The sequence below is a fragment of the Mobula birostris genome, chromosome 14 (assembly GCF_030028105.1).
Source record: "Mobula birostris isolate sMobBir1 chromosome 14, sMobBir1.hap1, whole genome shotgun sequence".
NCBI lineage: Eukaryota > Metazoa > Chordata > Chondrichthyes > Myliobatiformes > Myliobatidae > Mobula > Mobula birostris.
Window position 1 is genome coordinate 37,386,968 of NC_092383.1, and position 26,942 is coordinate 37,413,909.

At 42.6% G+C, this 26,942-nt stretch overlaps 1 protein-coding gene across 1 annotated transcript in view; it reads left to right on the top strand.

The window, feature by feature from the left end:
* Positions 1-26,942, top strand: part of adamts17 (ADAM metallopeptidase with thrombospondin type 1 motif, 17) — a 583,128-nt gene that overhangs the window by 541,642 nt on the left and 14,544 nt on the right. Inside the window, exon 20 of the mRNA XM_072278384.1 lies at positions 8,253-8,405. Within this exon, the coding sequence (XP_072134485.1) occupies positions 8,253-8,405 (153 nt within the window). The remainder of the gene's footprint in view (positions 1-8,252; positions 8,406-26,942) is intronic.

Sequence of the window (26,942 nt, forward strand, 5' to 3'; positions counted from 1 at the left end):
TGCACATCACAAACTGCAAAAGTCCCAGTACAGATCCCTGTGGAACACTACCAACTATAGACCTCCAGCTAGAATGTCCTTTCATCTTCTATGGGCAACCACCAACCATAGACCTCAGCTAGAATGTCCCTCCACCTTCTATGGGCAAGCTAGTTATGAATACAAATGGCCAGTTCACCATGGATCCTGTACATCTTAATCTTCTGGATGAGCCTCCCATGACTGACCTTGTCAAACATCTTAGTAAAATTCATGTAGACTACATCCACAGATCTACCTTCATCAATCACCCTTGTCACCTCGTCACCTCATCAAAAAACTCAATCAAGTTAGTAAGACATGACTTGCCCTGTACAAAAACATGATGGCTCTTCCTAATTAAGACATGGCTTTCCAAATGCTCATAAATCCTATCTCTAAGAATTCTCACCAGTAACTTCTCTACCACTGATGTGAGATTCATCATATTTTCCAGGGTTATCCCATGTTCCATTTTGAATAATGGGGCAAAACTATCTACTCGCCATCCTCTGGGACCTTGCCTGTGGTTAGAGAGAACCCAAATATATTGGTCAACTCCCCAGTAATCATTTTTCTTGCTTCTCTCAATAACTTGGGGTACATCTCATCAGGCCCTGAAAACTTATCCACCTTAATGCTCTTTAAGAAACTTAATACCATCTCCTCCTTTACTTCAAAATGCCCTAGCATATTAAAAACCTCGGCATTGATCTCCCTAACCTCCACATCCTTCTCCTTGGTAAATACCGAAGTAAAGTACTCATTATGGACCTCAGTTACATCCTCTGCATCCAAGAAATGTTTCCCCCCATCTTTATCTTTGAGTAGTCGTACCCTCTCTCAAGTTATCCCCTTGCTCCTGATGTATATGTAGAATGCCTTGGGATTCTCTTTAAGTCTACCTGACAAAGACTTTTCGTGGCCTCTCCTGGCTTTCCTAATTCCCTTCTTAATTTCCTTTCTAGCACTTCTATAATCATCAAGGGCTCTGTTTGATTGTAGCTATCCAAAGCTTTACATACTTTCCTTTTTCCTCTTGACAAAATTAAATCACCTTCCTGGACATCCAGGGTTTCCTTATCTTGCCACCCTTGTCATTCCTTCTGACTGGAACATACCTGTCGTGTACTCTGTGCAATTGGTCTTTAAACACCCTCTGCAAGTCTGAACTTGACTTGTACAAAAACAGTTGTTCCTAATTAACTCTCCCTAGTTCCTTCCTAATGCTCACATAATTTAATACTCTCTCGTAAGGTCTATATTTGTTCTTATCTATAGCTATCTTCAAACTTAAGGAATTGTGGTCACTATTCCCTTACTGCTAACCCACTGAAAGGTCAGTCACCTGGCCAGGCTCATTACCTACTACCAGATCCAGTACAGCCCCTACTCGATAATCGATCACAGTTATAAGGAAGTAGCCACCCCTAAGTTGCAGGAGGCGAGTAGCTGGGTGACTGTCGGGAGAAAAGGAAATGTGTGAACTGTGTGTGCGCAGGGTGATCTGGAAATGTGAATAGGTAGTTAGCGCAGAGCACCCCTGTGGCCATTCCCCTCAATAATAAGTCTACTGTTTTGGATACTGTTGTGGGGGATGACCTCCCAGGGGAAGGCCATATGGACCAAGTTACAGGCACTGAGCATGGGTCCGTGGTGCAGAAGAGAAAGAGGGAGAAGAGAGGAATGGTAGTGATAGAGGACTCAATAGTCAGGGAAACAGGAGATGGTGTGGACGTGAATGGGACATCCAAATGGTATTTGCCTTCCAGGTGCCAGGGTCAGGAACGTCTCAGATCGCATCCACAGCATTTCGGAGGTGGAGGGAGAGCAGCCGGGTGTCTTGGTACATATTGGAACCAATGACACAGCAAAGAGATCCTGAAAATAGAATTTAGAGAGCTAGGCAGAAAGCTGAGAAGCAGGACCCCCATGGTAGTAATTTCTGGATTGTGTCCTGTGCCACACACCAGTGAGGGTAGAAACAGGATGGTTTTGCAGATAAGTACATGGCTGAGAAGCTGGTGGAGGGGACAGGGCTTCAGGTTCTTGGATCATTGGGATCACTTCTGGGGGAGGTATGACCTGTACAAAAGTGACGGGTTGTACCTGAACCCGAGGGGGACCAATATTCTCCCGGGCAGATTTGTTAGAGCTGTTGGGGAGGGATTAAACTAATTTAGCAGGGGGTGGGACCAGAAGTGAAGCGACTCAGGATAGGATGGATGGTTAAAAAAAGCAAAGATAGCATGCAGTCAGACCGTCAGAAAGGGCAGGCAGATGATAGGACAAAATTGCAGCCAGCAGGGAGAGTATCAGTGCATTGGGGATGCAGAATCAAAAAGGGTAACAAATACAGTACTCTAAGTGTTATATCTCAATGCACAAAGTATAAGGAATTAGGTGGATGATCCTGTTGCACTATTACAGACTGTCAGGTGTGATTTTGTGACTATCACTGAATCATGGCTAAGGGATGGTTGTGGTTGGGAGCTGAATGTCCAAGGTTACACATTGTATCGGAGGGATAGGAAGGTAGGCAGAGGGAGTGATGTGACTCTGCTGGTAAGGGTGTGACAGGATTGGAAGATGTTGAATTCTTGGTGCTGAGTTAAGAAACTGCAAGGATAAAAGGAGTTTGATGACAGGCCTTCCAACAGTAGCCGGGATGTGGACCACAGATTACAACAGGAAATAGAAAAGGATTGTCAGAAAGGTCAATGTTATGATAGTCATGGAAGATTTCAACATGCAGGTTGATTGGGAAAATCAGGCTGGTAATGGATCTCTGGAGAGTGAGTTTGTTGAATGCCTATGAGATAGCTTTTTAGAGCAGTTTGTCATTGAGCCGATGAGGGATTCAGCAATACTGGATAGGGTGTTACGTAATGAACCGGTGGTATTTAGGAAGCTTAAGGTAAAAGAACCCTTAGGAGGCAGTGATTACAATATGACTGAGTTCAACTTGGAATTTGATAGGGAGAAAGTTAAGTCTGATATGGTAGTATTTCAGGGGAGTAAAAGAAATTACAGTGGTATGAGAGAAGAATCAGCCAAAGTAAATTGGAAGGAGATGCTGGCAGGGATGACAGCAGAGCAGAAATGGCGTGAGTTTCAGGGAAAAATGAGAGAGAGATAGATGTATTCCAAAAATGAAGAAATACTCAAATAGAATAGTACAACTGTGGCTGATAAGGGAAGTCAAAGCTAATGTAAAAGCAAAAGAGAGGGCATACAACAAAGCAAAAATTAGCAGGACCATAGGGGACTGGGAAGCTTTTAAAAACCTACAGAATCTTTAGGAGGGAAAATATGAAATATGAAAGCAAGCTAGCAAACAATATCAAAGTGTATAGTAAAAGCTTTTTCAAGTATGTAAAAAATAAACGATTGATGAGAGTAGATATAGGACCACTTGAAAATGAGGCCGGAGAAATAACAGCAGGGGATGTGGAGGTGGCAGATGAACTGAATGAGTATTTTGTATCAGTTTTCACTGTGGAAGACACTTAGCAGTGTACCAGAGGTTGTAGAGTGTGGGGGAAGAAAGGAGAGTGCATTACTATTACAAGGGAGAAGGTGCTCAAAAAGCTGAAAGACCTAAGGGTATGTAAGCCACACAGAGCACCCAAAACTGCACTCTAGGGTTCTGAAAAAGGAAGTGGTAGAGATTGTGGAGGCATTTGTAATAATCTTTCAAAAATCATTGGACTTTGGCATGGTGCCAGAGGACTGGAAAATTGCAAATGCCACTTCACTCTTTAAGAAAGGAGGGAGGCAGCAGAAAGGAACTTATACGACTAGTCAATCTGACCTCAGTGGCTGGGAAGATGTTGGAGTCAATTGTTAAGGATGAAGTTATGCAGTACTTGGTGACACAGGACAAGATAGGACAAAGTCAGCATGGTTTCCTCAAGGGAAAAACTTGCCTGATGAACCTGTTGGAATTCTTTGAGGAAATTACATTGTACGTTGTATATTTAGACTTTCAGAAGGCCTTTGACAAGGTACCACACATGAGGCTGCTTACCAAATTAAGAGCCCATGGTATTACAGGAAAGTTACTGGCATGGTTAAAGCATTGGCTGATTGGTAGGAGGCAGCAAGTGGGAATAAAAGGATCCTTTTTTGGTTGGCTGCCAGTGACTAGTGGTGTTCCTCAGGGGTGGGTGTTGGGACCACTTCTTCTTATGCTGCATATCATTGATTTAGGTGATGGAATAGATGGCTTTATTGCCAAGTTTGCAGGTGATATGAAGATTGGTGGAGGGGCAGGTAGTGTTGAGGAAACAGGTAGGCTGCAGAAGGACTTAGATGGATTAGAAGAATGGGCAAGAAAGTGGCAAATGAAATACAATGTTGGAAAATGCATGGTCATGCACTTTGGTAGTAGAAATAAATATGCAGAATATTTTCTAAATGGTTAAAAAATCCAAAAATCTGAGATGCGAAGTGAGTTGGAAGTCCTTGAGCAGATCACCCTAAAAGTTAACTTGTAGATTGAGTCAGTGGTGAGGAAGGCAAATGCAATGTTAGCATTCATTTCAAGGGGTTTAGAATACAAGAGCAGGTATGTGATGCTGAGGCTTTATAATGCACTAGTGAGGCCTCACCTTGAGCATTGTGAACAATGACATCAGTGGCTTTTCCAGTACATGTCCAACCCATCACAGACATTGTCTTTGGTCTACCACTGCTCCTTCTTTCCTGCAAATTAAAGCACATTTGATTGCTCATTTTTCCCATTACAAAGGAAGATCGTTTAGTGTTGCCACCCAACAGACACTACCTGACCTGCCTGAGTGTTTCCAGCAATTTCAGTTTTTATTTCAGCTTTCCAGCATCTGCTGAGTTTTGCATTGCATACAAATTAGTTCTCATCTTGATAGAGGTATTCAACTGTTAGATGCAGAAGACCAAAACAGACACAAAAAAATCACAAATATATTTTGCTTAACTAAGTAGGAGAGATCCTGTTTGAGGATGATCACATAGTTAGATTTGTTAAGTAAATCTTTCAGCAGGAAAGTTCAGATATTGTTCTATGGCAAATCAGCCAGATTTTTTTGTTTTCTTTTATCACTTTTATGAGTAGAAGTTTTATGCCTACCGTTTCTATTAGCTGAAGGTGATGTTCTGTCTTACAACAGAGAAGTTATCCTTTATTCTGAGATGTGTGCTGAGAAACTGCCATTATGGCACAGAAACTGTGAATACTTACAAGATTCCCGATCTCTCCTGCCTCTTTTTAAGCACTGAGATTTAAAGTAGAAAAACTTTCCAAGGCATCACAATTCACAAGAACTCTAAAGGCTGAGTCAAAAGCACATGTTGTGAAGGGGGATTTAAAGGGAAGAATATGGAGATAGAGTACACTAGCTGGGAGCAAGTCACTGTGAACTAACCTCCATTGTTTGCGTGGGAGGAAAAAGCATATACTTTGAGCAATGGAGAATTTGGATTTGCACTGCAGCTCTTTATTGGCATAGTCATAGGATTGGTGATGGGTGGAGGAAAGAAGGATGAAGACTGGAGCACTAGGCTGATTTTGCACAATGAATAATATCTGCTGAGTGTTTCAGCTGGAATCTTTGCTACATTTGAATATATTGGAACCAGTATGCGAACAGTTCTTTGTGTGGAGGAAGCTATGTTTTAGCTCCAGGTGCTGTGGCACTTCTGTGTTTTTCTGTTTCACTTCATAAACAGTGTGCTTCTAATGTGACCTTTCTTACCCTGTAATGGCAGCCCATAGGGTAATAAATTTTTCAGCTATGTTAAATCCTCTACTCAATCTGCAATCCGTCACCTCCCAATGAATTAAATCAAAAATATTGATATGTTGCTCACCTTCAGCAGGTTTATTGCACTGCTGCTTGTGTTAATCTCAGGAAAGGCTCCTGATTCATCAAACGTTTAGGTTTTTGAATGCCATTTCATCTAAGGTACCTTCTGCTAACTTTGCAGTAAAACCTTCAGTAAAGGAGTCTGAGAAGTTCTGATTGGAGTCTGAGACTAGGATGGCACCCTGTCATGTACCCCGTGACGGGTTAAAGAACCAGCAGAAATGGAAACCACTTTGGAGTCCGGTATTGCTATTAACTAATAATATTTATTAGTAACTATGCAATACAGTAATATAAATGCAGATAAATCAAACTGGTTAGCAATGATTATATATAAGTAAGTGTGGAATATATATGAAAACCAAACTTTTTCAAGTCTAGGGGTAAATAGATAGTCTTACGATAATGAATAAAGTTCAGTTCAGTTCGTGGTATTTAGTTGAGTAGTGATGGAGAGACAGAGAGGGAGAGATTTGAGTCTTCATGTGAGCTGACACCATCGATCTTCCTGTTGTCCACCGAAATCCTTTTAAAGCTCACCAACTGTGACCACAAAAAAGGGGACCGTTCTTCTGTGGTGGAACTATCAACCCAGGCGAGGGTTGGGCACACAAATAAGTCCCCACCGGTCACACCCTGTCCACATTGCGAGAGCCACTGATCGATCCACCTGATCGGTCCTCCAAAATCCACTTCTTCGGTGGGCACAACGAAGCTCATTCAGTGCCCAAAATCATGTGTGTCAGGTCTATGATCTGACCTTCTATTTATCTAATCATGCTGAGTACCAACTGTCTCTCAAATAACTCCTCCCTTCTCTCTCTTTAAAAATACAGAAGCTGAAACCAGTGTCCTTGTAAAAAGTAAACACGCTGCAGAGAAACCATAACATCAATTGTCCATCAAATAACACTGCCCTTGGTCACCATAGCGACCCATGAGCTGCTCAGTGCCCTCTCTCTCCGAACTCAGCAGAAATCCAAAAGTTAGTCTCAGTTCTTTCGCGTGCCTTAAAGTGACAGTCCACAAAAAATATGAACCTTAGGGGTTCATAACACCATCTCAAAGCAGTCTTTGGCTCGCTCTCTCTTAATAACAAGGTGTCTGGTGTTGAACAATTCTCCCTCTCTTTTTAAAGGTATAGTCCATAGGGGTAATCGAGCACAGTTCATAGGGGTAATTCAGGACCCCGTCACACACCCAAACAAGCAACATCGGTAGATTCCAATGCTGAGTTGTCCAGCTACCTTAACTCTGATGTTAATCCAAGTCATCCATTCAGGCTGAGTGTGAGATGATGGACTGAGAGAAGCCTTATCTCAAGGCAGGCTACTGAGATGTAAAGAAAATTACAGGTGTTGGAAACCTGAAATAAAAAGCACAAACTAGCTAGAAATACAGAGGGGAATAGTCTGAGTCTAGGTGTGAATGGAGTGGGATTAATACTTCAGATGCTGGGATTGTGAAGAAAGAGAATTTGTTGGATTTCTCACTGACTCACTGGAGAGTTATTTTTGCACAGCAAGTTATCCGGAGTTGGGATGAGCTTGTAAGGCTACAGGAACAGATTCAGTAGAAGATTTTGAAAGAGAGCTGCTTAAAAACAGAAGGGGAAATATTCATCAGATTATTACAAAAATATCAAGCAAACAGAACCAAAAGTTAGTCAGAATTATGGATCAAATGACCTCCTGTCTAGTAGTGAACTCCAACTGATTAAACTACTATCTAATGTTGTAATGATGTAAAGCCTTCTTTATCGTCGTCAAGTTTTCTTACTAGTAATCATATGAAATAAAAATCTACAGCCAGCCAGTCTATACTTGATGCAAACTTTATAGGCTTTGCAGCTGGAACAGCAGGGAGGCACAATATTTATTAAATCTGTCACAGCACAACATCTATCACCCTTTTCATCTAGATTCACATATCACCACCTCTTGTTCTGCCCCTTCCCTCCATCTTTTAATACTGGCTACCTACCATCATTTTTTCCAGTCCAGAGCCTGAAATGCCACTTGTCTATTTCCTTCCCTAGATGTTGCCTGACTGCTGAGTTCCTTCAGCACTTTGACAACTCTAGTCACCTACCTCCTGCGATCCCTCTGATATTGCTCTTGCTAATTCAGAGTCTTTATTCTCTCCTCATTGTCACTACTCCACCCCACCCTTTTCTTCTCCTTCCCCTTTCCCGTTAGTGCTGCTTTACCACACTTAGGAAATATTGTTTTGTTGTAGCTTTGTGAACATGCTGAAAAGTTGCACCTGGCACAGAAGTGCTAATACAATTCTTTTTCATTGAGTATGATAAGGTATATTAACAAATGGGAAAACGAGTGAGAAGTGTGAAAGGAGAATTGAAACACTGACTGTAACCGATCTCTGTAGTGTTCAACAGACTGTGGTCGAGGAATCCATCTCAGGACAGTGAATTGCACCAATCCTCAAAGAAAATGTGATCTTGCAACTAAGCCCAGAGAGGAGGAGGAGTGTGAGGACCATTCCAACTGCTACAAGTGGCGGACTGGAGAATGGTCGAAGGTATGTAACACTGTTCCTACGTATCATTACCCTTGAGGATAAAATTATCAGAAAAAATTTGTTCTGTTTTGTTGATGAATAAAACTCTACTTCCAGCTTCTAGTTGAACCCTTGGCAGAGAAATAGTCAATTTCAGGGTTCCTTTTCATTTAACTATGAATGTGACTATCATCCTTGTAGGAACTGTAAACCAATACAAAATGATTAATTTAATTACATCAAATTCATTGAGAAAATTATCAAGCAACACCAACCACACCAATTAAATGAGTAAAGTTGATACTTTTCCTTTCCTTAAGCACATTACTGAACCAGTGGCAAGTTTTATTTTTGACAGTTCTACAACTTCATTATAAATTCACAATTACCAGCTTTGTTATACCTGATTTATGCAACATAATTCAAATTCTCAACCCACGTTTTCTGGTTGTTAACATCATTGCTCTAGTCACCAGAAATATGCTTAAATAAACAGCAGGAATCAGAGCTGGCAACTTTTATAAATGATTAAAACTGGTCACAAACAGTGTAAAAGAACAGCCAAAGCGTTCTGAATTTCAGCAAAGGCATGACAGCAAAGTGAAAGGACATGAAACTGGCAATTCCACGTCTCATTCCCATTCTGATATGTCTATCCACAGCCTCCTCATGCGTCAAGATGAAGCCACACTCAGGTTGGAGGAACAACACCTTATATTCCGTCTGGGTAGCCTCCAACCTGATGGCATGAACATTGACTTTTCTAACCTCCGTTAATGCCCCACCTCCCCTTCATACCCCATCCCTTATTAATTAATTAATTAATTTATATTCTCTCTCTCTCTCTCTCTCACTCTCTCTCTCTCCTCTCTCTCTTTCTCCCTCTGTCCCTCTCACTATAACTCCTTGCCCATCCTCTGGGCTCCCCCTCCCTCTTTCTCCCTAGGCCTCCCATCCCATGATCTTCTCATATCCCTTTTGCCAATCAACTTTCCAGCTCTTAGCTCTATCCCTCCCCCTCCTGTCTTCTCCTATCGTTTCGGATCTCCCCCTCCCCCTCCCACTTTCAAATTTCTTACTATCTCTTCTTTCAGTTAGTCCTGACGAAGGGTCTCGGCCCGAAACGTCGACTGTGCCACTTCCTATAGGTGCTGCCTGGCCTGCTGCATTCACCAGCATTTTGTGTGTGTGTTGCTTGAAACTGGCAGAGTTTTAGTCTCTAAATTAAAAAGAACAGAGCTTCAAAACAAATCTGAAGGAAAGTTCTACCCTCTAAAACACAAATTAGGCAGCATCTAAAACCCGCCGAATTTGAAAGTGAAGTTACAGAAAGGAAAGATTGCACTCATATACTGTATTACTTGAAGTGGTTAGCACAACGTTTTACAGTCCAGGCAACCCGGGTTCAATTCCCACCACCACCTGTAAGGAGTCTGTACGTTCTCCCTGTGACCACGTGGGTTTCCTACAGATGCTCCGGTTTCCTCCCACAGTCCAAAGACCTACCAGTTGGTAGGTTAATTGGTCATTGTAAATTGTCCTGTGATTAGGCTAGGGTTAAATTGGGGGATTGCTGGGTGATGTGGCCAGAAGGGCCTAATCTGTGCTGTTACTCAATTAAATAAATAGAATGAATGAATGAAGTACTTCGAAAAGCTTTTTTTTCCCTCTCATGGCATAGGAAACTTAACAGGCAATCTCCATGCAGTGAAGTCCTGCTGATATCATCTGAGGCACAGATAGTGGCATAATTAATATTCAAGTTTTTATAGAGCAAAGAAATGCTAAGAATTTGTTAAAAAGTTTGATAAAGAAACACAATTTGGAAGCAGTTGAAAATATATATGTGGGAGTTTGACTTGTACAATGAACTGCTGAAGTTTGAGGAATTAATCTTAATAAGAATCGCTGTGCTACCGAGAGTTGTGCAGCCATACAAAGAGGGGAATTAGCAGCATCCCTCACAGTAGGGGATGATGAGTGAGACGGTAGGATCCAGGTGTCTGTCCCTGGTAAGAGCCCGCACTCAACTTGCCAACTGGGCTGCAACCCTGAGCCCCATATCTCTCACTCTGACCCAACAGCACCCCTCACAGACAGTCTGTGATCAGATCGCTCTTTTACCACTGCAGGAGTGCCAGTGGAATGGCAGGGGTTCACACCTGACTTCTATCACAGCCGCAAAAGTCCAGAGCAGATAGACTTCTCAAAGCGCCAAGGGGTACATACCTGGGTGTTTTTGGACACCCTGGTGCAAAAGCACTGTAATGTAGCCCGGCTCTGCATGGAGCCCTGTGTTGAAATGGTTACCACAGGGGTTGGATCCTACAGTAGTGTATGTCACGCAGATCAGATCCTCTTTATTGCCCAGTATCTTTGCCTTGAAAGAAGTACACCTCCTTATTTAATAGCTGACTTTACAGATGAGAAAATTGGAAATCAATTTCTTCCAAAAACATTGTCAGAGCAGAACTGAGTGATTGTGAACAGCCAGTTCCATTCATAAGGTCATGGGGGAAGCTACTTGGGATTGTAAAATAATTCGGAAACTACCATTTAACTTGAACCAAACCTCACTCACATAAAGACAGAAGATGCTGTAAATGCTCAGCAGGTCAAAGTCAAGGTTGATGTATTTGTATGTCACCATATAGTACTACCATGAGATTCACTTTCTTGGAAGCATTTACAGGAAATTAAAGAATTTATAAAGAAGTAACAAAGACTGATGAACAACCAATGTGCAAAAGATGACAAATTATGCAAATAATAAAATAAAATGGTCTACACCGGGTGCATATTGCTGAGCCGGGGCCTGGGTCCTAGTGCAAGGTGCAATATGCTGTTTGGACAATTTAAATGCTGGCCCAGATAGATTGGAAAGACATCGCTCGCTGTCCAACAATGTTCACTCCTCTTTCCGTGGCCTCCTCTACTGCCGCGATGAAGCCACACTTAAATTGCAGGAGCAACACCTTATATTCCATCTAGATAGCCTCCAACCTGATTGCTTGAACATCTATTTCTCAAACTTCTGATAATTACTACCCCCATCCCCATTCCCCATCCCTGTTTCCCTCTCTCACCTTATCTCCTTACCTGCCCATCACCTCCCTCTGGTGCTCCTCCCCCTTCTCTTTCTTCCATGGCCTTCTGTCGTCTTCTATCAGATTCCCCCTTCTTCAGCCCTTTCATGTCTTTCACCAAATCGACTTCCCTGTACTTTACTTCACCCCTCTCCCTCTCCCGGTTTTACCTCTCACCTACTACCTTGTACTTCTTCCACCCCTGCTCCCAGCCTCTTACTCTGACTTCTCATCTCTTTTTTGTCCATCCTTATGAAGGGTCTCGCCCCAAAACGTCAATTGTGTACTCTTTTCCATGGATGCTGCCTGGCCTGCTGAGTTCCTCCAGTATTTTGTGTGTGTTATATGTTGTTGAGTCAGTTCACGTTGAGGTGAATAAAGTTATCCATGCTGGTTCAGGAGGCTGACGGTTGTAGTGTAATAACTGTTCCTGAACTTGGTGGTAAGGGATCTAAGGCTTCTGTACCTCATGCCCAATGCTGGTGGTGAGAAGACAGCATGGCTGGATGAAGGGGTCCTTGATAATGGGTGCTGCTTTCCTGTGGCAGTGTTCCTTGTAGATATGCTCAGTGATGGGGAGGACTTTGGCTCTGATGGACAGGGCTGTATCTGCCACTTTTTATAGACTTTTCCATTCTTAGGCTTGGAATTCCTATAGCAGGCCAAGGTGCAACCACTCAGGATACTCTCCACTGTGTGTATATAGAGAAGTTTTAGATGACATGCTGAATATATGCAAATTTCTAACAATGTAGAGGTGCTGTTTTGCCTTCTTTGCGAAGGCCATAATGTACTGGATCCAGAGAAGAACCTCTGATGTGGTAACATCAAGGAATTTAAAGTTACTGACCTTCCTCACCAGATTCTGCCTGTTGTAAGTAACCAGCTCTTTTGCTGAGTGAGATACTGTTATGACACTATTCAACTAGTTTTTCCCTTTCTGTCCTATATGCCTATTTGTCATCACCTTTGATTCAGCCAACAACAGTGGTATTATCAGCAAATTTCTATATGACTGGAGTTGTACTTAGCCAGTGGTCATATGGATAAAGCAAGTAGAGCAGCCAGCTAGCTCAGGCCACATTTGTATGAAGAGAAACAGAGTTAGCATTTCAGGTAATTTCAGAAATGTTAGCTCCTTTTTGTCTCCTATAGGTATGCCTGATCCTTTGAATACCTCGAGCACTTTCTGTTTTCATATTAGATTTTTGCAGATTATTTAAATCTCACTCACTCCTCGGAGAAGATAGTGGCGCACTTGAGCGCAGCCGTTTCTCCAGGGTCAACAAAGGGCGCTACTGTCCTTTTTAAGTGTATTGTTTATGATTGCAAGATGCTGCTGGACATTAAGAACTTAAAGAACTGCAGGTCTACCCCGTCAGCGAGTTTCTGGTTAGCGGAGAAGCTGAAGGAGCTGGACTTGGTGCAGATTGTGCTGCTGCTTGCATCAGAGGCTTTGGAGGAGCAAAGGAGGCGTGCAGTGATAGGGAGTGACCATCTTAGTTACTTTTCTTCTGGTTGCAAGACCCATTTGGACATTGTTAACGTGGAATGCTGCGTCCGATTCACTGATTCATCAGCAGCCAGCGGGGGAGCCGCATGGCCTTGGTCATAGCAAGGACTAGGCCTCAAGCCGTGGTGTTGCCTATTTATAGCCACCAGGAAAGAAGCACTGAAGCTGGTACGTTCCACCAGGGGCAATGTATGTATGTGTCCAGGCTCGAGTCAGTGCTGGTTCTGCCTCCACCACGCCCCCCTTCCACCCCCAGTATTAGCTCAGCAGAAGACAAGCTGTATTGTGGTCGAATGCAGATTTCTGCAGCATTCATGGACTCAGGGTCTGAATTTCCGCTGTGAGAGTTGGACTGGGTATGCACAGAGCCATAGTTAACTATAAGATTGGATCCTTCACCTATATCTCCCTCTCCCTCTCCCTCCCCCTCTCCCCCTCCCCCTCCCCCTCCCTTTCCCCTTCCCCTCCCCCTCCCCTCCTTCCTCTCTCTCCCTCCCTCGCCCTCTTCTTCTCTCTCTCACACACTCACACTCACACCTTTGGATTTCCAATGTTTCACCAGTAGTTTCGTATTTACCCTTGTGTATCTTACTGTGTGCAGTTGATGAATCACAGGGCATGTTTTTGTACCTTGTGAGAGCTTTGAATGATGCAATACTGGCAGACATGTACTTCTTATTAGTTTCTTTAAGTCATGGAATTAAATCAATTAACAACAATCAAACAAATAAAATAGAATTCTTTTTACAGAAGAGTAACTTATAATAAAATGGTCTCTAAGTTATTGTTTCAGGGAACCACCCCAGCTGATGATTCTGCTGGATGAACTCATGTGGAGTTTCAATCTGAAACAATTACCTTCCCTTCCTTCCACAAATGCTGCTTGATCCACGGAGTTCCCCAGCAGAGTTAATGGTTCATAATGTGATGAGTTGCAATGTAAAAGGTGGGTGATGAATACAGAACCAAAGGTGTTATATTTGAGTGCATCCAGTATACAGAATAAGGTAGACGAACTTGTAGCACAGTTAGAGAATGGCAGGGATGGCATTGTGGGCATCACAGGGTGGCTGAGGCAGGATTATAGCTAGGAGCTTAATGTCCAAAGATACACATTGGATCAAAAGCACAGGCAGGTAGGCAAAGGGGGATATGGTCTCAGGGTACTTGGAGGCACATGATAAAATAGGCCGTAGTCAGCATGGTTTCCTCAAGGGAAAATCTTGCCTGACAAATCTTGCAGAATTCTTTGAAGAACTGAAGCAGGATAGACAAAGGAGAATTGATTGATGTGACAAGGTGCCGCACATGAGGCTGTTTAACAAGCTATGAGGCCTGGTATTACAGGAAAGATTTTAGCATGCATAAAGCACTGGCTGATTGGCAGGAGGTAAAGAGTGTGAATAAAGGGACCACTTCTTTTTACATTATATGTCAATAACTTGGATGACAGAATTAATGATTTTGTTGCAAAGTTTGCGAATGATATGAAGGTAGGTGGAGGGCAGGTAGTTTACAGAAAGTAGAGAGACTACGGAATGATTTAAACAGATTAGGAGAATGGGCAAAGAAGTAGCAGATGAAATGCAGTGTCAGAAAGTGCATGGTCATGAGACGGCGTGACTTAAGGATTGAAGGGCGCCCATTCAGAACAGAGATGCAAAGAAATTTTTTTAGCCAGAGGGTGGTGAATCTCTGGAACTTGTTGCCACGGGGAGCAGTGGAGGCCAAGTCATTAGGTGTATTTAAGGCAGAGATTGATAGGTATCTGAGTAGCCAGGGTATCAAAGGTTATGGTGAGAAGGCGGGGGAGTGAGACTAAATGGGAGAATGGATCAGCTCATGAAAAAATGGCGGAGCAGACTTGATGGGCCAAACGGCTGACTTCTGCTCCTTTGTCTTATACTCTGTGGTCTTATGGTCATGCAGTTTGGTAGAAGAAATAAAAGGGTAGACTATTTTCTAAATTCAAAAATCTGAGGTGCTAAGGGACTTGGGAATCCTTGTGCAGAATGCCTTAAAGGTTAATTTGGAGGTTGAATCAGTGGTGAGGAGGGCAAATGTAGGTGTTCATTTCAAGAGGACTAAAGTATAAAAACAAGGATGTAATGTTGAGACTTTACAAAGCACTGGTGAGGCCGCACTTGGAATACCGTAAGCAGATTTGGGCCCCTTTTCTTAGAAAGGACACTGGACAGGGTTCAAAGGAAGCTCCCAAAAATTATTCCAGGATTGAATAGCTTGTCATATGAAGAGCGTTTGATGGCTCTGGGACTGTATTAACTAGAATTCAGAAGAATGAGGGGTGACCTCACTGAAGCCTATTGAATGTTGTGGGATGTGGAGAGGATGTTTCTTATGGTGGGAGAGCCTAGGACCAGAGGACACAGCCTCAGCGTATAAGTCCTTTTAGAACAGAGATGAGGAGGAATTTCTTTAGCTAGAGATTGGTGAATCTGTAGAGTTCGAGACTAAATCTTTATGTATATTTAAGGCAGAGGTTGATACATTCTTGATTGGTCAGGGCATAAAGGGATATGGGAAGAAGGCAGAGGATTGGGGCTGGGAGGACAAATGGATCAGCCATGATGAAATGGCACAGCAAACTCGATGGGCCAAATGGCCTAATTTTGCTCCTATATCTTATGGTCAAACTCAACCCGCAAGTTATCCTTTAGGGGATCCTACACAAGGACTCCTAATTCCCTTCGCACCTCAGATTTTGAAATTTTCTCCACATTCAGAAAATAGTCTACACCTTTATTCCAACACTAAAGTGCATAACTATACACTTCCCAATGCTGTATTCCATCCACCACTTCCTTGCCCATTCTTCCACTCTGTTTAAGTCCTTTTACAGACTCACTGCTTTCTCAGAATTACCTACCCCACCACCTATCTAAATATCATCTGCAAAATTGGCCGCAAAGCCATGAATTCCTTCATTCAAGTCATTGACATATAACGTGAAAAAAGCAGTCCCAACATCAACCCTTGTGGGGCACCACTAGTCACTGGCAGCCAACCAGAAAAGGCTCCATTTATCCCCACTCTGCCTTCAGCCCCATACCTAAGAAAGGATGTGTTGCCATTGGAGAGCGTCCAGAAGAGGTTTACGAGAATAATCTTGGGAATGAAAGGGTTACCATTTGAGGAGCGTTTGATAGCTTTAGGGCTGTACTCATTAAAGTTTAGATGGATGAGGGGAGGGTGATCTCATTGAAACCTATTCAATACTGAAAGGCCTAGATACAAAGGGCATGGGGAGAATGGTTACATTAGTGGGGGAGTCTAGGACCGGAGGGTGGAGCCTCAGAATAAAAGGATATCCCTCTAATAGAGAAATTAGGAGGAATTTCTCCAGCCGGAGGGTGGTGAATCTGTGGAATTCATTGCTCTGGACAGCTATGAAGGCCTAGTCATTGGGTATATCTAAAGAAAAGATTGTTAGGTTTTTGATTAGTAATGCTATCAAAGGTACAAGAAACGCAATATTGATGTTAAGGATACTATCAGAACGAGCTATTCAAGTGCAAAAAGATTTGCTTGTTTATTTTATCGACTACACAAAAGCATTTGATAAAGTGAAGCACAATAAGTTATTTGAAATATTACAGGAAACTCTAGATCTAGATTTGAAAGACCTCCGCCTAATCAGAAATCTGTACTGGAAACAAACTGCCCCTGTAAGAATAGATGGAGAAGTGAGTCAGTTTACGAAAATCAAGAGAGGCATTAGACAAGGGTATGTTTTCTCCTCTGATTTGTCTATTGCGTATAGTATTACAAAAAAGAAGAGACATCTTGGGAATCAAAATTGGCAGTGAAAACATCAATTTCAGATATGTGGATGACCCTGTGTTAATTGCAAGTACAGAGGAGGAACTACAAAACTTAATTGATATAGTTGTTGAAGAAAGTGCAAAAATGGGTCTATCTATCAATCGCAAAAAGAATGTATGGTGATATCCAAAAAGAAGGAGAATCCTATTGGCAGGCTGAGAATAAACGGGGAAGACATAAAACACGTACAGAATTTTTGCTTCTTAGGAAGCTGGGTACCATCAGATGGCAGGTGCGACATAGACATCAAAAGAAGAATAGAGATGGCAAAAGACACCTTTATGAGAATGAAGAGTATACTTACCAACACTAAACTAGGCTTGACAACCCGCCTCAGAGTACGGAAATGTTATGTTTATCCAGTTATGTTATATGGATCAGAATGTTGGACAGTATCTATTAGCATGAGGAAACGAATTGAAGCAGCAGAGATGTGGTTCTTGAGGAGGATGCTGCAAAGAATATCATGAACGAAATGAATGTCTGACGAGGATGTCATGAACAGAGCAAGCAGAAAAAGAGAAATAATGTATGAGATCATGAAAAGGCAACCTAACTTCATTGGACATGTGATTAGGAAAGAAGGGTTAGAATGCACAGTAATTAGGGAAAGATTGAAGGGAAGAAAGCAAGAGGAAGGCAAAGACAAATGACGATGGAGACAGCAGCCAGAGAACTGCAAATGAATACCAATGATTTGATTCACTTGGCCTGAAACAGGAGTGTGTGGGCCATGGCAGTCAAAGCTCAATCTGGGCATGGCACCTGATGATGATGATGAATGCTATCAAAGGTTACAGGGAGAGGACAGTTAAAATGGATTGAGAGGGAAGTTAAAATTAGTCATGATTAAATAGCAGAGCAAACTCGATGGGCTGAATAGCCAAATCCTTCTCCTATGTCTTATGGTCTTAAACCAATAACTTTGACTAAACAAGCATTGGGCACAGAAGGAACAAGGAATAACCATTAGTACTCTTAATAATTAAAAAAATATTGTAATTATGAAATTACTACACACGTCTGTGATTTGTATTATGTTCTGAAATGAAGTTGCATGAATGCAATTAATTATTCATTTCTATACGTGGCTCTTTTCGGGAGACAGTCAGCCCTGATGGACATTAGCACATCAGCCACTGGTAAAACCAAATAGCATAAGTCCCTTCAGTAGAGCAGAGCTTAATAAGAACAATTTTAGTATATTTTCTCATCTTTCATAGGGATCAAAAGCAATAAAGAAATAACTGGCTGTAAGGTTCGTTTAGTTCAATCCATTTATAAAAATATAATTTCCAAGCAGTGGTAAGGGTAGAGGTCTTGCTGAAGGTGTTGCCTTCCTTACACCTGCACTCAGCGATCACCTTGAGAGTCCTTGCTGAAAGATTGCTTTGTTGTTCCGATGTTGATTAACTAAAGAGCAGCTGGCGCACAGATCAGTTGGGACCCACAACTGTAATCAATAACTCTGCTGGCAGTTTTAAATACTTCTTTATAACATTAGTGTACTGTGACAGGCATTGTCATTGTTAATCCCAGACCACACGCAGTGTCAAGCAGCTGAGCAACACCCCCCACCCTCCAGGGAGAGACATTATAGCCTTAGAAAATCAAATTCAATCAGAAACAGCGAGGAGAAGAAAAGGACGGAAAATTTTCAGTTTGGTGGTGACTTGCTCTCAGTGGAATGAACAGATAAATGAGAGTGTTTGTTTCAGCTGGTTATTTGGAAGTGAGAGTGCTTCCTTCAGAACAACCAGCTGAGATGAACATTCTCATTCAGCCACAAACACAAGGAAGTCTGCAGGTGCTGGAATTCCAAAGCAATACACACAAAATGCTGGAGGAGCTTAGCAGGCCAGGTAGCACCTATGGAGAAAGGTAAACAATCATTGTTTTGGGCCAAAACCCTTCTTCAGAACTGAAAAGGAAGGTGAGAAGTCAGTAAGGATTACCGTGTGCTGTCTGAATGGATGGGTTGAGGATCAGGGGCTGTTAGATAACACTGATGCAGCTCCTGATGTATTAAGTTGACTAAGTGTGGTTATAGTGACAATCAGTGCACTCCCAGCTGCCGCCCTCTGATGCTCCAGTCCCAGATCTACACTCCAATGCTGCTCTGTTAAATCTGTTGTTCTCCCAACAAGACACTGAGGCAAGCTTCCATTCACACCTTCACAGCACCCAATGAGACGAGATTGGGAAGAGCGGCAAAGTTATCCATCATGTCCTGTCCAGTGTGGCCATAAGCCACATTAAGTCCAGATGAAGCATTTCGACCTGAAATATCAACTCTCCACTTCCTTCCACAGATAGTATTTGACATGTTGAGTTCCTCCTGTATTTTGTTTTTTTTTGCTCTAGATTCCAGCATCTGCATCCTCTTGTGGCCTCATGATGATAAACCTACTCACCATCATGTTAAGGACCTTGGTGTCAACAAATTAGCTGCTCTGTTTCCGATGTGACAACAGTGATGGGAGATGCTGGAATCAGGAGGAAGAACACAGATGGTTGAACAGCATCTGTGGGAGAAAAGGGATTATAAACATTTTGGTTCAAAACCCTGCTTCAGGAACTGGTGAAATTGGTTGTAAATTGCTCTGGATTACACTGAAGTTGTGAAGGCTGCAATAGAAAAGCAAGTCACTTTAGCAACAGGACATCTCTTCCCAACCTTCACTTTCCAACGGAATGATGAGGTGTTAAACATGATCATTGCACTGCAGAGGTCTGTGCAGAGCCTGATGTTAGAAGTAGTCATAGCCACGGCTACAGATTTTGGTCCTGATTTGGTTTGATGCCATTGGTCATTCTCAAAGTTTGTCTTAGCATCCATCGGAGGTGTCTTATACTGACCTTAAGTCACTTGCTCAGTAGAATAAATTAGTGCATTAGAAATTGATCTCTTTATTATCAGACCCATTGTCTGTGCAAATCTCTTATTCAGCCTGCACTGCCACTGCAAAACACAAAGCACTGGAGGAACTCACGGGTCAGGGCACATCGATGGAGAAAATGGACAGTCAGTGTTTTGGATCAAAACCCTTCATCTGGGCAGAGAGATAGAGGGGAGATAGCCAGCATAAAAAGGTGGAACGAAGAGATGGAGCAAGAGTTTGCAGGTGCATCCAGGTGAGGGGGAGTGGGTTGAGAGGCAGATGGGTGAGGAGGGAAAGAGGGAATAGTTCCTGAACTTAGGAGATGATAGGTGGAAGTGAGGAAGAGCTGAAGCTGACAGAATCGGATAGGAGAGGAAGATAGACCATGTGCTGATGGCCAGGAATTTACACCTGGGTAAGAGTCTCTCGCATGATGTAGCTAGTGATTCCAACTTCCAAGCCCTCTGTTTGGGACATTAGGAGACAATGTGCCTGATAAGAAGATTTTGGCATATTTTTATGTCTGAGGAGTGATCCAAATTCTAGTAATATTTATCTTGGAGCAGAACAGGGTCGATTCTCTTGTTATTGAACCAGGAGTGTAGAGAATGCTCCTACCTCGAGGGTGTAAAGCCAGTTTCAGATGGGATAATCGGGTTAAGTTCCTGTGGGGGGAAGGGAACTGTCAACACACCAGGTCAAGACCCGGCATCAGGCAAGGACCAGTAAAGGTTGAAGGTTGGTGGACTGAGGAGGGGTGACGAATATGGGGTAGATGGAGCTGAATATGGGGCAGATAGAGCCAGAGATAGAGGGAAGGGAGGGGTGACGTTGGGAACCAGGGACAAGGGGAAAAAAATGAAAAAAAGGATGAAGATGGAGGTTGGTTGTGGAGGAGGGAGTGATGAAGTGTGAAGGTCTAGACGGAGACTGGTGGGTGATGAGTGGGACTACAAAGGCTACCAGTGCTGGAGTCTGATAAGTAAGGAAGATGATGAAGATGATAATGGGAATCATCAGAGGAGAGATGTAGGGAAGATGGAATCGAATGTTGGGGTGGGGGGGTCCGGTGAGTGAAGTGTGAGGGTATTTGGTTGGTGGTTTCAGGGGTGGATGGGGCCTATTGGGTTCGGGGTGGTAAATAGGTTGGGATGGACAGTATGAAGTGAAAATGTCCATGGATGAATCTGAAGCGGAGAGAGAGAGAGAATTGAGATGGGATAGATAGATAGACAGACAGAAGCAGAGAGGGAAGGGATGGAATGGGGGGGGGGGGGTGAGGAATACCTGAAAGTGAAAAATTCAATGTTCATGCCATTAGATTACAGACTACCCAGATGGTCAGCAGGTCATACGGCATCTGTGGAGAGAGAAACACAGAAATAATGCTTCAAGTTAATGACCTCTCGTCAGAAGTGGGAAAACAGACATTGGGCTTTTTTTTTTAAGAGTGGAGGGTGTGGGAAGGTTGTTGTGTTGGGGAGACAAAGGAATATGGTGGAGAGCAAGAGTGGATGAACTAACAAATAGTGGTGTCAGCTGAGGGAGGATGCTGAAAGCTTGTGAATCACAGTCGTCTGGAGGAGCTGTTCACAGAACAAGGACAAAGAGAGAGTGATAAATATGACTAAACAGGAAAAACCATCTCTAGTTCTCACATTTGGCATCATCTGCATTCCTATCATTACTTTACTCAGAACATGTGCATCTATTATTATTCCCATTTTTAAGGAGAGCTGTCTTCCTCTCTAGTGTGGTGTACCATTATTGGTCACAGCTTGCTTCAGGAAGCCTTGTCTAGCATACACTGTCCTTGCATCTTTCAAAGCACTTTGCTGAAATACCTTGGCCCAGAGGTCTTACAGAACAGGGATAGGGTCCATTCAGAATGGCAATAACAAACTGCAAAATGCCTGGGAAAACTGTACACTTTGAAGTGCAGGTGAACAATGAACAATATCTTTGCGGGACATGGTCAGAACTCTTCAGGGAGTGAAGCAGTGCAAGGACACAGGCAGACAACAATCTTCAGCAATGTGTTGACTTCTGGATCAGACATTAACTCAAGGCTCCATCTCCCACATCAGGTGGACGTAAAAGATTATAAAAGAACAGCGGAGTGCTCCCCGGTGTGCAGTTCCCATGCATCTCACAGGCAACAAGTAAAACAGAGTGTCTGGGCACTCGTCTCATTGCTGTTTGTGAGTTTTAATGTGCATATTGTATTTCTTGTACTTCAAAACCAATACCGTTTTAAAAGGACTTGTAACACAGATCAAAGAACTGTACAGCACACGGTATGGGCCTTCAGCCCATTATGTTGCACCAACCTTTTAACCTTCTCCACAATCAATCTAACTCTTCCCTCCTACATAGTCTGTAACCCTCCCGTTTTCTTTCATCCATGTTCCTATCTAAGAGGCTCTCAATGTATCAGCCTCCCCACATCTACCATTTATATTTCATTGGTTATGAAGTGCATTGAGCCTCTTGAGATTAGGAACCATAGAAAGATGTGCAAAAAGACAAATTGAGGCAAGCCTGAGTAAATCAAGGAAGGGGGATCACTGGGGACTGAAGGTGCTAGAGGTGCAGATTGCTGGGGCAATGATCCAGGTTAATTGAGAAGGTTGGATGGGAGTGGATGTTGTGGCAGGGCGCTCCTGTTTGAAAAGTGGAAAGCTGTGTTCTTTATAACTTTGAATTGAGGAATCACTTACCTGGAGTGAGTGAGATTTCAAGGAGAGTGGAAGAGGTGGATGGAGATCAATCTGACTGAATTTCAGAAGCAGAGTCAGTGTAATTCGGCTTAATCACAAAGGGGAAACAAAATAATGACATATCTAGAGCTTGCAAAGGAGGAAATTTCTAATCACCAAGTAACTGGCAAACTGGTGTGATTAAACTAATGATGTTGTTGCTGAATGTCATTGGGAGCACTTTCAGCACAAAATTTTGACACATTCAGGACTGATGCACAACAGCTTATAAAAAAAGCAAGTGGTTGTGAATTCTCAGAAGCACCCATTGGATTTATTTAGGAAATGTGAGGAGGGCAGGGAGCATATTTTATCACAGACCAGGTAGGTGGGAAAAGCAAAATTATCAAGTGGAGGCAGGCAATGCGCACACTGAAAGAGATACACGAAGAGGAAAGACAAGGAAAAATTGGATAGGATTTACATTGTAAAAGCTTTAGAAATTGCAGTTCATCAAATGATTGAAATAAATTTTAAGCAGAATCTTTAAAAGAAAAGGAGGAAAAGTAGGAATTAGGAGAGGAATTCCAGAGTCTGCGGGTGTGATGACTGCCTGTGTGGTTGTTGTAGGGAAGGCCGTACTTGAAGGAAAGGAGACTTGAGAGGTGGAGGGTGAAAGTTGGAAGGAGGTTCCATAGGTGGAGAGAGAGACAAGACCTCAAAAGGATTTCTGCATGAGGAAAAGATTGTTAAATTAGGGGTGTATAGAAAGTGGGAAATAATGTAGGTGAGGAGGGGCAAGGGTGAGAGATGGGTGAACATTGGGTTGTTATGCTTGGGCAGGAGAGCAATTCATAGCAGAAGTCTATGGAGAGCAGCAAGAAGAGCTGAAATAGAAAATCAACAGTTGAACAGGATTTCTCATGAAGTTTAAAGTATTTAGCTTCCACAACTTAGGGACATTTGGGTTCAAAGGGTGCTTATGCATCATAACAGTACTTGTATCAGACGTACTCACCACTGAAGCATTTGGAACAACAGTTAAGCTGTTACTTTTTATAAGTATCTTACACATCAGCCTTTACAGACTACAGATAATGAACTGTCTAATTTAATTTAATTAGCTTTCTGCTTTTATCACACAGGATACAACAACAATTTATTTTATTTATATTTTCCCATTTACATTGGCAAACCCTGCACAGACTAGAAAGTAGTAGCAGACTTATTTCAAATGGAAAAACTAAGTAGACAATGCTTTTGGAATTTATTAGGTTAAGGTAAACATTGCAGCCTGATTTTTACCAAATAACACATACATGACACTGGAGGAACTCAGCAGGTCAGGCAGCATCTACAGAAAGAATAAACAGTCAATGTTTCAAGCCGAGACCCTTCAGGACTGAGGAGGAAGGGAGAAGATGCCGGAATAAAGAGGTGGGGGTAAGGGAAAAGAGGCTCACTGGAAAGTGATCGGTGAAGCCAGGTGGGTGGGAAAAGTCAAGGGCTGGAGAAGAAAGTATCTGATAGGACAGGAGAGTGGACCATAGGAGAAAGGGAAGGAGGAAGGGACCCAGGGAAATGTAATAGGCAGGTGAGAAGAAGTGAAAAGTCAAGAGGATGGTAGGGAGGGGAAATGTGCGGACCAGAAGGAGAAATTGATATTCATGCCATCAGGTTGGAGGCTACCCAGATGGAGGCAAGACCACCCCTGAGGGTGGCCTCTTCTTGGCACAAGAGTGGAGGCCACATATCGACACGTCAGAACCGGAATGGGAATCAGAATTAAAATGTTTGATCATAGGGAAGTCCCACTTGTGGCAGATGGAGCGGAGGAGCTTGATGAAGCAGTCTCCCAATTTATGATGGTCTCACCAATGTAGAGGAGGCCCCATCAGGGGCACTGGACACAATAGACAACACCAGCAGGTTCACAGGTGAAGTGTTGCCTCAGCTGGAAGGACTGTTTGGGACCCTGAATGGAGGAGAGGGAGGAGGTGTATGGGCAGGTGTAGCACTTAGGCTTGCAGGGATGTGCCTGGAGGGAGATTAGTGGGGAGGAATGAATGGACAAGAGAATCACGGAGAGAGCAATCCCTGTGGGGGATGGGGGAAGGTAAGGATATGTTTAGTGGTAGGTTTGCTCTGGAGATAGCGGAAGTTTGTGGAGGAAAATCTGTTGGAATCGGAGGCTGTTGGGGTGGTAGGTAAGGACAAGAGGGACTCTCTCACTCGAAGATCAGGTGAGGGCAGATGTATTGGAAATGGAGGAGATGCGGGTGAGGACAGTATCAATAGTAGTGGGAAGGAAAGCCCAAGTAATCTGCTTGTGTACTCTCAGTCTTCTTGCAAGGCCCTCATTGACAATCTTAAAGTCTTTTAACCTGAATCAACGTTTCAGCTCTTGTTAGCTTGTGTCTCTCAAAGGAGACCTTTTTTTTTTTTACAGGTAACTTAATTGGCACTTAGAATGTGTTCCCAAGGACAACAGTACCAATGAAATCAGTGTAAATTGGTCTCTATAGTATTATTGTACAAAACATTGGTGAGACTGCACATGGAGTAAAGTGTACAATGGATGCATATCAGGATAACAAAGGTTTAGAAGCAGGTGAACCAAACATGGGCAAATGGGACTAGTTTAAGTGGACAACATGGATGGGTTGGGCCAAAGGGCCTGTTTCCATATTCCATTACTTTATGTTCTGAGGGTGCATGATAGCCAGCTGTGCAGAGAGCTTCTTTGAACCTCCATCCATCATGCCAATGAATAACCCATGGCTCCGAGGACAGAGGCTGTCTGTGATGGTTGGTGGATGATGGATTGGGGTACGTGAAGCAGCCACTTCGCACTGAGATGTTGGACTGAGTGTTTTAACCTGGTTGGTCCATTGGGTGCAAAACTAAAGCAGCTGTTCTATGAGTTGACAGACCACCCGGATCCTGCAGAAATATTTGAATAATATTGTTTGAGTAATTATATTTGTTTAAATAATCTATTAGGAGTTGTATGTAAAACTAAGTGAATTGCATATTTCATAATGCTACCACGTGACACACATGTGCACCTCGCTAAAGTAAAGATCAAACTAAGACCCATTCTCCTGTACACCTGTCTTTTCCTTTCAATTAGCTTTATGCTTTAGAGTTATATAACACTGATGACAAGGCATTTTTAAAACGAATTTAAAAAGAAGAGCAGAAATGACTGGCTACGTCAAAAAGTTTGATGCATTTGATTACACAACAGATAACTGAATATTGTATATAGAACAGACTGAGCTGTATTTTAAAGCAAATGGGCTAGCCGATAAGAAACAAGTACCAATATTGCTGAGTGCATTGGATTTAAAGTGGGCTTCAAAGTGTGATTGCTCCAGCCAAACCAACCAAAATGAGATTTGTGGATATCGTGAAAGTAATGTAGGAATACTTAGAAGTGAAACCATTGTTGATTGCCAAAAGCTTTGGGTTTCATCTGCAGGACCAAAAAGAAGGGGAGTTCATTTCAGCATATTTGGCTGAATTGAAGAGATTGAGCATCGTCAGTTCAGTGATGGGCTTAATGTGGCACTGAGAGAACACTTAGTTTGTGAAAACTTACAAGGAGGCATTCAAGAATGGCTCCTAACTGAGGCACAACTTACATTTAAAAATGCAGTTGTAATTGTTGTATCAATGGAAACAGCAGACAGGTACGCAATTGAGTTGCAGTCAGGAATGAAAGTGAGCGTGAACAAAATTGCAATGACAAAACAGAAACCAGCCTGGCTGAACAAATAATGTTACTGTTGTGGCAGGGGCTCACATTCACCAAAAAAATGCAGGTTTAAAGGCAAAGCTTGCAGAAAATTCAACAAAGTAGGACATATACAAAGAGCAGGTTGGGCAGCAAAAATAATTGGAATACACAGGGAAGAGAAAAAGATAAAAAGTTAAGTAGCAGTTTCAAAAAGAGCACTAATCTGCATGAAAAATCTGGTAATGATGGGACTTATACAGGACTGAGTATCCTTAATTTTTACATTTGGAAACTAACAATAGACAAGCTTACACCGGAATTGAACAGTAAATTAATTAAAGTGGAATTGGACACTGACTTGGTTGTTCCAGTCATTCCACAAAAATGAGTTTCAGTAGCATTTCAAAGATACTGAACTGAAATCTGTGAAAATGCAACAAAGAACTTATACTGAAAAATAGATAACTTCTGTGGGAATGACAGTTGTAGCAGTAAAATACAACAACCAACAAGCCACGCTGGCCTTGTATGTGGTAAAAATAAGAGGGCCAGCATTGTGAGGATATGAGACAATTATAACGATTAGAGATCTATCCACCATTTGAATGCCAAATCCCCTTTGATAGAGTCAAGTGAAAGTGAGTTTAGAAAGGTAGTGGATGATGCCATATCTGTTTCCACGCTGTACTCCATGAACCGTTGCCTAACAGAGGGCAAACAGGTGTTGATGCCAGCCACTGTGCCTCCGGTTGGGAAACCCTATTGGACCAAGGCAGGACCATGCTGCTCAGAG